This window comes from Pyrus communis, chromosome 1, assembly GCF_963583255.1.
Source record: "Pyrus communis chromosome 1, drPyrComm1.1, whole genome shotgun sequence".
Classification (NCBI taxonomy): Eukaryota; Viridiplantae; Streptophyta; class Magnoliopsida; order Rosales; family Rosaceae; genus Pyrus; species Pyrus communis.
Genome location: NC_084803.1, coordinates 10,557,191 through 10,574,257, shown reverse-complemented (window position 1 = coordinate 10,574,257; position 17,067 = coordinate 10,557,191). Strand labels below are relative to the sequence as shown.

The following is a 17,067-nucleotide window of genomic DNA, read 5'->3' as shown; positions in this document are numbered from 1 at the left end:
TTATGGGCGTTTCTAATGCGAGGTTGCACGCAAAGTTTGCACCTTAGAAAACGCCTTAATTTTGTAAAATTATAGACAAGTGTGAGAGTTGCATTGTTCAAACCCAAAACCTCCAATCGTGATGGAACATCGTCTTAGGTTGGATGGATATGACCAAGTGTGAGACTTGTGTTATTCAACCCACAACCTTACAGTTGGGCTGGCTCGATATCATTCGTTATTTGTTTGTGGGCGTCAAGTTATTTGATTTTAGCTTAGGTTCATTTTATTTTGTCACGTCATGTCTACACGGCAAATATTAGATAGGACTTCATTTTAGCCCAAGTCATATTGTGAATATACGTTATTCGAAAAATGTGGAATATTTGCATTCTTTATGGAATAGATATGAATTATGTCCATTTTAGTGTATCAAGATATGAATACATTGTATCTCTATTTCTTTTTTTTGCATTTGGTGGAAGGTATATATGCATCTTATCTGTCAGCTATGTTTTCTATTAAGAATTTAAGATTGTCTTATTACACAATTACAGTCACACTATACTAGTATTATTAACGATATTATTTAAAGTATACTATGGTAAGACTAGCCTAGTCCCTAAGATATAAATCATTAAATCACTTGCTTTAATCACATATGTTGTTTCCCTCAATAGAAAGTTAGAAAAAAGACCCAAAACCATTGACTAACATTTGCTTTATTCACATGTGTTGTTTCCCCTCAATAGAAAGTTAGATAAAAGATCCAAAACCATAAGCATTTGTTTAATATTTTATTTCTTCAATTTTAAACCTATTGAGTACAATGCTACCCCCAATTTACTTTCCATATTAGATTGATGAGTAAGCTAACATTTTAGGTTAGAGATTTTCCTTTTTTTTCTTTTTTTTTTTAACATCTATTTTTCCCATTTGTGAGGAATGCATGGAAACCACGCAATATTAATACCATTTTTTTTTTCATATTTGTTGCAGTCCTATCAAATTAGGAATGTGATTGTCTAAATCTTAATATATCTAGGAGTATCTTATAGTTACCATTAGGAGTTGATCACCTATTAAGAGATGGAAAACTAAAAAGTTAAGGATTCTACCCATCCTACCATTATAAATAAATGCATAAGGGGGTGATACAACACATATCTTAGAATTAAAGAGAAGTACAAGAGACCTAACCAATATATATGCGTGAAGAGTAGGAACAAGACTTCATATCCTTCCTTGATTTACGCCTAAAGCTAACAAACAAGCTAAAAATCAACAAGATACACATCCCTTGAATTAAGGGGTATGACAACAAGAGACTAACTATTGGTGATACCAATGCAGAAGATGGTAGAAAACAACCACTCTACACGGTACATCAAAACATCACCCTAAGACTAGGTTAACAACTTGTACAGTGGATATACAACCTAACCCTAGTTGACATACTTCTTCCAATAATGCGTATAATGCTAGCAGAAAAAATGGCAGTGGAGGTTGTCCAGAGAAATATATTGGTGCTAATATTGCATGATATTCATGTGGAGGTTGAGATAGGAGGACCTCAATTTTGGTAGATTTAGAATGCTGTTATCTTGTAAAATGTTAGACAACTTCATTCGCTTAATATTACCTAGTTAAACTCATTCTATTCTCTTCAGATATTGTTTATAATCTTAATACCTCACCCAATTCGTGAATTTGAGTTTAAGGTTTTTTTTTCCTTTCCTTTTTTCAATTTTCTTCTCAATTGATGCAGTTTAAGATTTTTTTATTTATAGATCGATATAATTAGTATGTGAGTGGGCAGGAACTTGGATGTAATTCATGTGAAAAAAAATCAATTCTTTTTAAATAAATTTGGTATAGGGCACAATTACACAAAAGTGCCCAATCATTTGAAAAGGGCAGTCAGACCTGTCAGAATGAAGGCACAAATAAGGCTCTATTGTGCTTTGCCTTAATAACACAAACAACTATATTGTGCCCTTCAACCAAAGGACACACTCATAAAGGGAACGCATAGAATTATTGTTGCTGCACTGTTGCTGTTATTCTATGAGCACATATGTTGGTGCTCTTCGGCCTTAAAGGGCACAAATAATTTAGTGCATAGTGCCCATATTTTTTGTAGTGCCAAGTGCTAATGTGCTATGCATATATATGCAACCGGAGAACTTGTCTAACGACCGATTTCAGCAATCTTGGTCCAAGATTTCAGAGATCTGTCATCGTTGTCAATTTCATACAATGCAAAGTGAGTTATGCGGAAGGTCAAGCTAGTAATGCTCTCGTCGAGAATATTAACAATTTCTCCAGCTTTTTTCCTTTCTTCTTCCGTCAACTTCCCGTAGAGGAGACTCAAATATGGCATAGAACCTGCATCAAATATTGCACACACGTAGATTACATACGTACATTCCCGTCAACACTTTAAGAAATTAAGTTACTGTAAACAACAACTTACTGTTGTAGAAACCGAAATGGTAGCTCCAACTTTGGGCATTTTCAAATAACTAAGAAAAGAAGGTGTAATGATAAGTGAGTCTATTCAAGCTCAAAACAAAACGAGAAAGATGAAAAGGAGACAAAACAGAACAAAACAAAACATCAAGAAAATGAGTATGTATTAACAAGGGATCGAGAAAATATATACCTTTCGATCCATCAATAGTGAAACACACTGATGATAGTAATTCTTAGTTACCACCCGATCAACTTTAACAACGATGTCATCCATAGGAGCAAATTTAAACTTGTTAAGGGCATCCTCACGACTCATCATCTGGATAGATCCCAAGATGGGGATGTGAGGTTCGATCTCCGGCCCACCAAACTCTGCCTGGAGGCCCTCCATCACCTTCTTGATTCTATGGGAAACATCAGCCGGTGGAATGGCCCAAACCGAATACGAGTACCACCTCCGGCAGCTTTCCCTCTTCCCGTCTACCACCACCATCGCATCTTCATCTTTATCTGAGCAAGTATTCTCTATGCTCTTAAGCTTGTGGCTGCGTCCCATGACCGAAACTATGCTATTCACATAAACAACAATATAATGTTTAAGTTCTGTTTCAATGGGAAGGTGCTTAAGCTTTTTGGTACAAAGATTAAAGAAAACTACGTGCTCATGACTGTCAACCATAAGACACTCATCGCCCCACAACGCCAAGGGTTTAGACCTACGTATCTGATCATCTGTGCCCTCAATAGTAAAGTGTTTTGTCCAAGCACCCTTAAAGTCATCATCCATCACCCACATTTCATAAGGTTCAGGATATCGACGATCGTTCACAGCAAGGGCAAAAAAAGCAACTGATTCATTCCAAACAGTAAGCTTCAAATAAAGGTGATCCGACCGGACAAACTGTTGGAGCTCAGATGGTAAGGGTATACCGTGAAATACCTCACGACTTGTATCGAACGAAATGATCAATGTCCCATTCGCATGGAATCGATGCCCAACTGCGTCAAATGGAAATAATTCCTTATCTTGCTCAATTCCCAGCCAATAACACATTCCCTTGAAGGACATCTGGAAATACTTAGGCCAAAACAAAGTAGTTTCGGTTTCTAAAGAATCTGTGTTGATCTCTTCCCAAAAATCACAACCCATGGTGTATACTACTGCTTTGTGCCGACTAAGAAATGTCCGGCAGTCTTCATCTACCTCTTGAAAATAAGTAGTAAAGGTCACAACTTTGTACTCATTAGACACGGGATCATAGCCAAATCCAGTATGAAAACCAGTTTCCATATGTTCTTGCCCATCGTGATCATCCGGCTGGTCCAAGGGCCACATTGGAAGGTATGGCTCGTCGGGAATACGATTGAATTCCCCAATTCCGGGATTGCATAAAACTAGGCTATCCTCACTAGATAGTAAAACGATGCCATTGCAGTGGCCTTGGATACCAAATGGTTGTTCCGGGACTCCGATATTTTGAATGAAAGATTGAGGAATAATGATGTCCTGGACACCAACAAGAGAGCAGCTATTGCTATGCTCGTCATCAGTATTATCGTCGTCTCTGAAAAACTCAAGAATTGATAATACTTCTTCAGTCTCCTCCTTCTTAGTGGTGCTGTTACACTTGGGGTTCTCCTCCTCCTCATGCTGCCGCTGCACTACTAATCGCGCCAAAAAGACGTGGAGAGTGGTGAGATTGTTGTTTGCGGAGTTGGAGAGGTGCTTTGACACGAAACCCGGATTGTTGATGAGAGCAAACCACCATTTAGAGACACATTTGAATCGCATCAGAGTTTTGGGAGGCAGAGTTAGCAGGATTTTCACCAACATATCTTGTCCCATTTTCATTTTGCTGCTGCAACACCACTCGAGCTCTCCCTCGAACGATAAACAACAAATTATGAAAACTTTTTAATTAAGATTTCTAAGAAGAAAAATCACAAACAGTAAACTGATTCAGATTTTAGATCAAATCTTTGATTAATTCTCGGAAGCAAGGTTCAATTGCATACATGCTGATCTGCGTGTGTGTATATCATCACCATAGAAACTGATTAGGATTAGTGAGTAAAGATTTTAATTAATTGTTGCAGAAATTACCGCCGGAGAAGGAGCTGGCTTTGTGTTCTGCTCTTCGAGTGGGTGCAACGCCACTGGGAGGGTTTTGTTTTAATTTCAACTCTTTAATTTTCTAAAATGATAGACCGAGTGTGAGAGTTGCGTTTCTTGAACCACAACCTCAAAAGTTGGGCCCACCCAATATCATTCATTGGTTTCTTTGTGGGTCTCATGGTACATGTTATTTGATTTTAGCCCGGGTTCATTTCTTCTTTCACATCGTGTCCACATGACGAATTTGGATTATACCTTGATTTCAGTCTGCATTATACTATGAAGATATATTATTCAGAAAAAGTGTATAATATTTGCATTCCTTGGAATAGATACGAATCATGTAAATTTTAGTATATTGAGATATGCATTCATTGTATCTATTTTTTTGTTCTACACTAGCAATTGAGCATTTGGTAGCAATTGAACCTCCATTTTAGACTAAAGTAATTTGGTGAAAGGTATGCATGCATCTTATCTATCTAATGAAGGAGATATGAGCGGGTCAAGTTGGCGGGTCGACAACCCGATCACCCTCAAAACGGGTCAGCAGGTCCCTTCCCATTATGGAAAGCTTTTGGAATCTTTCAGAAGCTGCACCTCCATTTATAGAACTTTGATCAAATTACTAAAATGCCCGCCAACTTAAAACTCTTCAAACTTCTTCATTCTTACTCGGAATTGGAATCCATTTGTGCCTACGTGTTCTTAGATCGAGCTCTATCTAACCAACTCAAGAGTTGACCGAAAAGGTCGACTAATTTGAAATGACCAAAATACCCCTAACTTTGTTCTTTTCTAAAAAAACGGAGAATTTAACGAACTAACTTCAATTCAATCTCTGAAATACTCTAAAAAATAAAATAAATACTAAATTTCGGGATAGAATATCACAAAAGGTCTACCAATTTACTTTACATTTTAGAGACACATTTGAATCACATCAGAGTTTTGGGAGGCAGAGATGGTAGGATTTTCACCAACATATATTGTCCCATTTTCATTTTGCTGCTGTAACACTACTCGCGCTCTCCCTTAAACGACAAATTATAAAACTTTTTAATTAAGATTTCTAAGAAGAAAAAAATCATATACAGGAAACCGATTAAGATTTTAGATCAAAACTTCGATTAATTTTTGGAAGCAAGGTTCAATTATACATGGGGTTGTGCGTGTGTGTGTGTATATATATAATCATCATAGAAACTGATTTAGATTAGTAATTAAAGATTTAATTAATTGTTGTAGAAATTACCAGGGATGAAAGAGACCCCCGCAGGAGAAGAATTCAATGGAGGCCGTGCCGGCCGGCGTTCTGTTCTGCTTTATGACTGTGAATGGTGCAATGCAACTGGGAGGGATTTGTTTTAAGTTCAACTTCAAATTTATGGGCGTTTCTAATGCAAGGTCGCACGCAAAGTTTGCATCTTATAAAACGCCTTAGTTTTGTAAAATTATAGACCAAAGTGTGAGAGTTGAATTGTTCAAACCCACAACCTCCAACCATGATGGAAAATTATCTTAGGTTGGATGGATGTGACCAAGTGTGAGACTTGTGTTATTTGACCCCACAACCTTACAGTTGGGCTGGCTCGATATCATTCATTATTTGTTTGTGGGCGTCATGTTATTTGATTTTAGCCTAAGTTCATTTTATTTTGTCACGTCATGTCCACATGACGAATGTGAATTAGACAGGACTTCATTTTAGCCCGAGTCATATTGTGAATATACGTTATTCGAAAAATGTGGAATATTTGCATTCTTTATGGAATAGATATGAATCATGTCCATTTTAGTGTATCGAGATATAAATACATTGTATCTCTATTTCATTTTCTGCACTTGGTGGAAGGTATATATGCATCTTATCTGTCAGCTATGCTTTCTATTAAGAATTTAAGATTGTCTTATTACACGATTACACTCTTACTATTCTAGTATTATTAACGTTATTATTTAAAGTATACTATGGTAAGACTAGCCTAGTCCATAAGATATAAATCATTAAATCACTTGCCTTAATCACATATGTTGTTTCCCTCAATATAAAGTTAGAAAAAAGACCCAAAACCATTGACTAACATGTGTTTTATTCACATGTGTTGTTTCCCTCAATAGAAAGTTAGATAAAAGATCCAAACTAGGGATGGCAATTCTAACTGTTAAACTCGATAACCGTGGATAACTGCCTGAATGGATTGAATTTGGGTATGAAAATTCGGGTATATTTTGGACTTCATTTTAATTTTATGCTCCACAAGATCCATTTATTAAATCATTTTATACATCTAATATTTAATGACGAAAATAATATTTACTAAATTATCATGTGTCAATTGGATGAATATATTTTTTGTATTAAAGAAGATAGATATAACCGTTAACCGATGGGAAATTCGTTATCCGATGGGTATGGTTATGGATAATACCCGATGGTTAATTTGCGGGTATGGATATGGTTAATTTTAGTGGTTATGGGGATGAATATAACATTTTCGTTCCCAAACTAAACCGTTGTCATCCATATCCAAAACCATAAGCATTCGTTTAATATTTTATTTCTTCAATTTTAAACCTATTGAGTACATTGCTACCCCAATTTACTTTCTGTATTAGATTGATGAGTAAGCTAACTTTTAGGTTAGAGTAATTTTTTTTTTATTTTTTTTTACACCTATTTTTCCCATTTGTGAGAAAGCATGGAAACCACGCAATAGTAATACCATTTTTTTTTCATATTTGTTGTAGTCCTATTAGATTAGGAATATGATTGTGTAAATCCTAGTATATCTAAGAGTATCTTGTAGTTACCATTAGGAGTTGATCACCTATTAAAAGATCTAATACTAAAAAGGTAAGGATTCTACCCATCCTACCACTATAAATAAAATCATAAGGGGGGGAGGTGATACAACACACATCTTATAATTAACTCTCTCTCTCTCTCTTGTTGCCGCCGGCCCCCTCTTTCTATGCCTTAGATAGCTCAGTTAAATAGGCATACAATACGTTATCATCACGTTTTTGCCAAAAGCTAAGGGACAGAAGGATCGTAGAAGGAGGCTGTCTTCTACAAATTCAAGGGATTTCAATCGTTTTCTACCAATTAGGTTCTTCTAAAATAAATTAAGATATTTGGAAAAAACCTTGATGCATGAACCGCTTATATTTATATTTTCCTTCCAATTATATGTCGTATATATGTTTATATATTTTGTGAATATATATAATTGTTCATGCATTACACATATATGCTATGTGGAATTGTGAGTCAAAGAATCAAAATTAATTTAGAAGTAATTAGTGTTTTAACCCTAGATATTCGAAGAAAAAAAAGAAGAAAAAGGGAAAATTGCAGCACCACCGTTGCATCACCACAGCACCACCGTGTGGCGACAAATCGTGGGACGACACCGTTTTAGTGTCTCAGACCTTGTACGCAGCCCTCTGGGCTTGCTGCATCCTTCGGACTCTACCAAGCTTCCGCTTGGGTTGTATGCTATACGATCCTGAAGCCCTGGACTAATCCAGCCCAAACCCGCACACCAGAAGCATGTTGGGCTTGTCCCCTGACATGGGCCTGAAGCCCTGGCCCACTCAAGCCTATTTCAGCTCAGCTCGCAGCTTGCTGGGCTTTGATCTTGCCCGGCTCGCAACCACAGCCAGCACAAATGGTTGGGCTTCTTCCCCCGACCCAAAGACCAGGCTCCAGCTTCGGCTGGGTCTTCCGTGTGATAACCCATAAGCCAGCTTCGGCTGGGCTTGTCCCTGCGCACCCTTTTGGCCCAATGGCAGCAGCCTTGGCTGCTGGGCTTACCCAGTTCTCTCGGCCCGTGGCCTGCAGCCACCAGTGGGCTGCCCGTTTGCAGCCGAACCCAAGCCCAAATTTTTTTGGGCTATCATTTTTCGATCCAATGCTAATTTTTGGCATTTTAAATAATTTTAACCCATATGTTATAATTATTTTTGCTTCTATGATCGACCCCAAATGGTCTCAATCTATTGAATTAATTAAAGTGACCAACAGTCCACTAATCTGACAATTAATCTAAAATTATTGGCCTCAAGCTCACTTTTTGGCATTAACGATTCAATAAGTTATTTAGTTTCTCTGAATCATTGACTATCTTTCGTAGTCCTGAAGCACCCACACTTGGGTTCTTGAAACAATCCACAAATCTACTACACTTTATTGTATATTGTATTCTATGTTCTTGTAAGCGTACAATATAATATCTTCAACTTACGTAACTGGGGAAATGTTGGAGCTATCTGCCCATCCGCAACTATATGGATTTTCAGATCAAATAGCACGTCTTCAAACTTCATAAACTTCAATTGTTCCTCTTCTAAACTTGGTAACCATGAAATGCACTGGATGGAAATATTGCTTTTTCAAACATTCCTGCAGATTGATGCTCAACCCTTGGCGTTGTTTCCTGAAAAAGAAAAATCATGATCAGTTAAAGAAAAATTATTCACCAACTTAAGCATTTCGTAACAATTTCAAATTTCCACACATCGGCTGCCTCCTCATATCATAGAGATTGGAGAGTGGGACATACCTGTTGGTTGGAGTATAGCTTGTTGGCTTGAAAGAAACCAACCAAACTCCGTAGACTTAGAGACTCAAATTGGTTAATTTATCGAAAGATATCATATTGGCTTCCTCCTCATGTTCCCTCCCCTGCTTCGACACAATTTCTTACATTTGATCACATGAAAAAATATTTAATTCATGGAGTTGTACCAAGTTTCTCACTGTTGATAATGAAAAGACATATTTTAAGACGTGACAATATTGCAAATGAAGGAATCTTAGGTTGGTCAAAAATCCCTCCAAAAGTTGACTAACTGACACTTGTTCCATTTGCAAGATACTCGGTATTTGGAAAATTCAAAAGATACAAATCTTGAAATCCCTCTTGGTCTAAATCAGTGAGGATAAAGAAATTCTTAACATTGTGCAAAATCAATTTTTTAGACTTTTTCAACAAAATTCTTAACTGCTTGACTCTCCATCAACTCCCTTGCACCACCTTCATCAATCACCAAACAATTTTCGAACGCATACGTTGTCGTCATCAACTTCCTATGACTTTCACCACCTCCATCAATCACCTCCCAAAAATCCATTGCCCCAGTTCCAAAGTATATATGGAATTTTATTTCAAGACTACGTCTTTCGGCGACAAGTGGATGACATTGACATCACCTCAGAAATGCTTGCCATCAACTTATCTTCTCTTCCTGTTCCAATTTCTCATTTTGTAAAGCTTTTGTACATATACTACTCTTCAAGTCTACATAAGCTGGAGAAGATACCATGTGGAATCACCAGAGTAAGGCAATTTGTCGTATCTAACAACCTTAACTGTTTAAGTTGTCCAATTTCCCTCGGCAACTCACGCATGGATAACAATCCCGAAAGCCGAGGATTTCTAAATTCTTCAAACTCCCAATAACATCAGTAGACATGCCATCAAATGCAGACCCATCTAGGCACAAGGTCCGCAGGTTCTTCAGTAATCCTAGTGATCCTAATGAGCCTAGGTCTTCCATTTCCACCAAAGCTAAAACCTTCACTTCTTTCATCACTTGTATCTTTCATCGCCTTACAAGTGATGTCCATGCTACCATCTGAAAAACATCCTTCCATCATCTGTAGAAGCTCAAGTTTTGGGCATTTCAAACCATCTTGAATCTCCAATTCGCCAACAAGTGAGAATCTAGTGTAATGGTCATATGTAGGTAAATTTGGCCACCCAGCATGACTTCTTATCAGAAATCCATGTGGATCTCTTGAAGCAATCAATATAGCAACATCGCGAACTATGTCATGCATTTTCTTAGTCTCATCCGTGATACCATCTATCAACAAAAACCTTCTTTGTAGTTGGTCAACCAACGAATGCACTCTATTTCTTGTATCTTCCAAAGTAAAGTTGTTGCTAAAATATCCTCGACCCCACCTATATCGAACCAAATACTTAATGGGAATATCATAATCTTCTGGAAATAAACAACAACGTACAAGACATGACTTGGCTTCATCACTCTCCAATCTATCATGACTCCATTTTGTGCTAGAATAAACTTTGCTGTCCACTGGGTTAGAATTTCGCAGTTGATTGAGGGCATCATCCCATTCATGCTTCGTTTTCTTTTCTAGGGCTTTTCCAACAGTTACAATTGCAATAGGTAAACCTCCACATTCCTTCACGACATCTTTTGCGGTGGAACGTAAATCAGGATCATTGAAGGATTCACCTACCATTTCTCGAAAGAGTTCCTGTGATTCTTCTGTTATTAAAGTCGGGACTGCAATAATTTGTTGACTTCCCATCCTGTTGCAGACTTCCCAATCTCGTGATGTCAACAAAACTTTGCACCCCTTATGAACATCTCCAGAAGGGAGTCCTATAGCCTCAAAATCAGGCTATGTCCAGACATCATCTAATACAATCAGGATCCTCCTTATTTCCATGAGTCTCCCATGTCGCTTTAGTGCTCTTCCGGGCTCGGATTCCTCCTCAAATTTCAAACCTATTTTGTTTGCAATTTCCGACTGGATCATCCTAGTACTTGGACTTTGAGACACAGTTGCCATTACAATTTTATCAAACAAGTCTAGTTTTGCCAATCTTACGATGATTTCTTTCACCATTGTGGTTTTACCTACACCCCCCATTCCACAAATCCCGATCATTCGTACTTCTTCCCTCTTCAAACCCTCTATCACCTCATTCATGTATGCCATTCTGGACTTAAAATCCTTAAAAACCTTTCTTTAATGTTGACCATATCTCTCGTGGAGGTGCAGGATGGGCCACATTTTCAAATGCGCCGTCGTTTTGGAGCTGAATAACATGTTGTGTAATCTTATAGGCTTTCCGACTCAAACTCCATCGATTCATACATTGCCTTTTCTTGTTAATTTCATCCTCAAAATGAAACACTTTCTGGATCATGTCGTTCACATTCTTTGGCCAACTCTGAACATCAGGTTTGATACTTTCACCGTTCCTTTGGGCCGCATGCCAGCATCTACCAATCCTTGCACTCCATCTTTCTTGTCGAAAAGCTTTTTTATCTCACCCTGAAGACTTCCAATTTCTAAGGCAATTGAAATTATAATTTCCGTTGCCTTCTGAAGTCAAAGACTACGGCTGTAATGCTCCTCTTTGTTGGTAGCTTTTCTAAGTCTCGTGCTCAGTGCTCTAATGCCTAAACCAAAGAAGCACCCCAACACAACATTAATAATCATATATTTTTGTCCAGTTTAAATATAAGTTGTATTGTCACTTAATACTACGGTCTAATAGTATTTATCTTCACTTGTAAGTGAGAGGTCAGGTTTGGTTCTTGCCACAGGCGAATTTGAACCACATTATTGCAAGCTCATTGTGAAGCTTACACAATATGATAAGCAACATGATATATCGGGGTTTTTACAGTTTTTTTATTTGTTTATATTTTTGTTTTATTGTTTTTTTTGTTCATCCTCATCCCATTACCGTAGACCTCACACCTCCTCTAGTTTTTTTTTTTTTTTTTTTTTTTTTTTTTTTTTTTTCAGCAGTCCTCATGGTTCGTTTCAAATTTCAAGCCTCCTTCCTCCATCAGGCATCACCCACTGTTTATGACAGTTTTGAGCCCAGCCAGAAAACTTATCAATTTTTTTCTCTATCTTTATCTTTTGTTTGAGTTTTGTGTTGATCTTTGTTAGTTTTCCTCTATGACTCATACCTTAAGGCTTAAGCATCACTTAGCTCAAACTCGTAACGATATGAAGCCTTGCTACAAAGTTCCCCCTGATGCTTATCAAATTATCTCTTTGTTATAATTTCTTCATTCAAAATATTTCTCAAATTATCTCTTTGTTATAATTTCTTCGTCAAAAATATTTTTTTCTCCTAATATTAAAATATAATTTTACCTTCAAGATAATGAAAATGGTTGATGTTTATATTTTTTAAATTATTATTTCTACATTTTATTGAGAGAATTATTTTGTATATATCGTTGAATGGTACGTTTAGTTTTAGTGTTGGTACGTTTAATTCTAGTTTATGGTACGTTTGATTTTAGTATTGGTTTGTTTAATTTTAATTTTTGGTACATATCATTGGTTGATAACTTAATAATATGTCTCTTTGTTTTGGATTAATAAAAATAATAAATTTGGTTTAAAGAAGGCTAGATTTCGGAGCTACTTTTTGAATAAATTAGTAGATCAATGGCACTTCATGTAATTTGAATTTCGAAAAGAGGACATTTTAGAAAATATGGCACCAAAATTGTAGAAAATAGTTTAATAAAAAGTCTAAATGCTAGGGATGTTGTATCTAGATCAAAACTCCCCTTACTTATATCTATATATTTGAAATAACTGTAAATTAAATCTTGAACCAAATCACATTCTTTATCCTTAAGTAGGTACTTTAATCTACATAAAATAATTTCCTCGTACCTATATGTGAAATATAGGTAAAATAAATCTTGAACCAAATCACATCCTTTATGTTGTAGGTAAAATTATTTTCCATGTATTATTACATACATTAAGCACATTTTATTGTTATTATATATGTGTAGTAAAATAATTTACCCATATTTATATAGAATATAATTAAATAATTTTGAAAAAAAAAACATTCTTATATATATATTTTTTATGGTAACTAATGCTCACATATTTTGAAAACGGAAAAACTAAACCACAAAAAAAAAAAAAAAAAAAAAATCCTAATTTATGCAAATTTGAAAAGCAACTAAGGAATTTAAAAAGGAAAAAAAATAAAATAAATGAAAACCCTAGAATCATATACCTTTATTATTAATATGCAATGAAATCATGATATTAAATTTTATTTTTAATCTGACATAAGTTATTAGGGGTATTTTAGGCATCTAAAAATACAAAATTGTGTGAAGTCAAAACCTAATCAATAAAATTGTTAAGCTGGAGATTGAAATACAATTTCCAGCAGGCACTAGAATGTAAAACTAACACTTTTGTTTCTTGGTCAGGCAGGGTAAAAAGAAACGACTATAACAACAAATATTGGATAGAAATTTTCGAGAAGTACATACATACCTGTATCGTAAATCAACGCAATGCAACTGTCTGGCAGAGTAAAATTGAAATTTTGAAATCTATGCTGACACACCTCGACCTCGATCGAGGCATGCTGGTCATCACGTGAGGGTGACGTAACCATGCACGTTGTGTGAAAGTGGTAACGATATGAGAATGCAAATAACTAAAACCAATAGTCATCTTACCTTAGACTGGCTTATAAGTACGAGTGAAAGTGATTAGAGTAAAGACACACACAAACAGAGCATAGGTATCAAAGTGCAGTCCCGAAGACTAAGTAATAATTATATGGATCATAAAAGAAACCCAACATTGGTGGATGTTTATCAGAACTGCCGTGAAGCCCTCGTGAACCACCAACACAAACTTCTATCTAGAACCTGGAGGGGCGCAAAACAGAAAATGTGATTGGGCCAAAACAAACTTTCAAAACCATTTATCTTTTCAAATGTAATAACCCCTCACTGTAAAACCCGTATAAGTTTCCCAAAAAATAATGTTATAAACATATATGAAAACTATACTCGAGAATAACCAAACCATGTGTATGCCATGACAATCATCTCAAGCATGAATAAGTAAGCCAGGTGAATTGCACTAATATAAAGTGACATATCAGCCAGAGTCACCTAACGTGACCTGAACGGTTGAATCAATAACTCAACAATCAAATCAAATCAAATCCTACACACGAGTCGGAACCACCTATGTGGTATGTACGACAAGCTAGGTGTAAATCAGTACGCTCAAGTGCTACGATCACGTAAAGGCTGTGCGAAGTATTGCAAGTCACCTACGAGTCGGAACCACCTAATGTGGTCTGTACAACAGGCTGACACTTGCCTTGGATCCAAGGTGAGTGTGTGGTGCAGGAGGTGAACGATCATGTAAAGGCTAGGCCCCACCCTTGGGCGGAGCACTAACACCGGGGTGCAAGATATAAATCACTAAAAGCAACTCATCATAATCATACACACTACCATCACAATCATCACTATATACTCACCTGAAGCTTACCTGAGCGTCCACCGCGTCGAGCAATAATATGCACAACTATATTATAGCCTATACCAATATGTAATGCATACGACGTGGTATTTAAAACGTAAAAACCATTTAAACAGTTTTTGGGAAACATAAGGCATATATATGTATATACGTAAAACCAAAAAAGCTCACTCATTGGTATGTAGCCAGGTCGTAACCCCCAAGTCTCGCCTGGCTGCGCTCGTCCTCTGGAAACGTCTCACCTATATGTGAAACAACTATTTTAACGTTACTTTTAAGCACATAACCATCACTATGAAATAACTTCTCATACGTTGCTCAATTGGGTGTTTGAATATACCATCGTGGCCTACTTAACACCACGAGCGTCCCCATATTTTTAGAAAAAAATTTCAACATCCCACGTGCAGGCACGTGACTGGCATGCTGATGGTAACCCTAATGCCGTTAGGGAATATTCCATTAAATATACCTGACGCCATTAAGAATATTCCTTCAAGGTTGACGGAATATGCTCTGTCTTCTTCGGTGGTTTTGCTAGATTCCGTCGCCGGCCACCGCTGCACTCGCCAGTTTCTGGAAAAAACTTTGAATCTTGATATCTCCATCGTTTCAACACCAAATTTCACGAATTTTATATCAAATGGAAGCCCTGAACTAGAAGAACACGATCTTACCTCTTAGAGGTCCTAAAACCGATAAAAAGTGGTCGGAAAATAGCTCGACACAACCGGCCAAACCTGAAACTCGACAGACCCAAGCGTTTCGACGTTCTAACCACTCCAAAACTAGCCTAGGATCCTAGTAGAAACGTTTAGGACCCTCTTTGAGCTTTAAAACATCGTGAAAGATCCACAATCACGTTGGAGTAATAGAGTACCTCGCCGGAGCTTGCGAGTTCTCAAGTTCCCGACATCCTTTCTTTGAACAACTGGTATAATTAGGTTCGTAGGCTTGCAAGGAATCCAAAGGTGGTCCTTAGAAGTTCGATTTGTGGTGTTTTGATGGTGTTTGAAGGTTGAAGACTCTGTTGTACGGACGGAAATAATTTTCAAGAAAAAGAGAGAAAAGGGAAGAAGGTTGTACGTGTATGCATATGTGTCCAACGGAATAGGCCAAAATAAAAAGAGCCAAGGCCCTAATTGGGCATTGAGGTTTAGGACAAAAGAAAATCAACTAAAACAAACCCAAATTCTAATCGGGTCCAAATTTGTGGGAGATATGGCGGTTGGTCAATTGCTTTAGCCTGATTACACAATCGTACTACAACATTTCAAGGGCAACATCGTCATTTCCACGCGTTCAAGGATAAAATATATTTTAATTTGAGATGGGTCGTCACATATGCCTTGTTCAACAACAAATCATATGTCTGATACTGTAGTGGTGCTTCACGAATTTGCTAGAAAATTTGAATGTTGAATGTTGAATGTTAGCATGCACAAGGAGGGCAGATTATGCACAACAATGCAAATATATGAGCAGATAACTTCAATGGGAAATGGGAAAGAGTTAATAAGAGCTTTCTAACAATATAAACAGGAGAAGCAAAAAAATATATATGTAAAGTCATTGAGTTTTTGTTAGGAAAATAAACTATGATGAGCTTTAGTTAAAGAAAATTGAATTTCAAGGGGTAAAGTCATATTTTCAGTTGATGGTTTCAGTGCATGTGTATATTTATTTACACATTATTATTTTACAGCATGCAAATTTCAAATAATTTACATTTCACCACCATATAGCGGACGCGATTTCAAATTTGTTGCATCCTCACGACCCATCATCTGGATAGATCCCAAGATGGGGATGTGAGGTTCGATCTCCGGCCCACCAAATTTAGGAGTAGTCTAGGTAAAAAGATCAACCATAATCCTCACGGCTTGAAGAGTTGGTATTACATAGACTATGAGAAAAGTATACATGATTAAGCATGGTCTAAAAACGTTAGCCAATATAATTGCCCAATTAATGGGTTAATCAAGATGGCATATTTAAAGAGAAAGTCTAATTTATAGCCCCAATATTATAACCGCTTCAATGCATTAGTTTTTGGTTTGCAAACAAAATTGAAATTGAGATTAGAAGAAATCATTAAGAATGATATTAACATGATCAATGAGGGGTTGTATATTGAAATACCCAATCAAAAATGCCAACAACTACATGTAGTATATTTTCTTTTTGCTTCTACATGTCTTAGAACTTGTTATGGTGATAACTCATAATCGTGTTTATATATCTTTGCTTTAGGTATATAATTGTCTTGGTATCTTTATCCATAGCTATCTATCTTATAGGTAATTAGATGAAGATGTTAAGTAAATATTTTTCATAGATATAGACTATACAATTCAACCAAAAAAAAAAAGTGTTTGAAACA

The 17,067-nt window shown here is 36.6% G+C and overlaps 1 protein-coding gene and 1 pseudogene across 1 annotated transcript; both read right to left on the bottom strand.

Moving 5' to 3' along the window:
• Nucleotides 1-1,864: 1,864 nt before the first annotated feature.
• LOC137718143 (F-box protein CPR1-like) lies at nucleotides 1,865-4,590 on the bottom strand. The gene is made up of 3 exons (XM_068457649.1): nucleotides 2,645-4,590; nucleotides 2,456-2,504; nucleotides 1,865-2,367 (listed from the first exon to the last, which is right to left on the bottom strand). Exons 1-3 carry the CDS (start codon nucleotides 4,304-4,306, stop codon nucleotides 2,171-2,173), a joined length of 1,908 nt encoding a protein of 635 aa, XP_068313750.1. The 5' UTR covers nucleotides 4,307-4,590; the 3' UTR covers nucleotides 1,865-2,170.
• Nucleotides 4,591-8,186: 3,596 nt separating this feature from the next.
• LOC137741619 (probable disease resistance protein At4g27220) lies at nucleotides 8,187-15,292 on the bottom strand (annotated as a pseudogene).
• Between the last annotated feature and the right edge of the window lie 1,775 nt (nucleotides 15,293-17,067).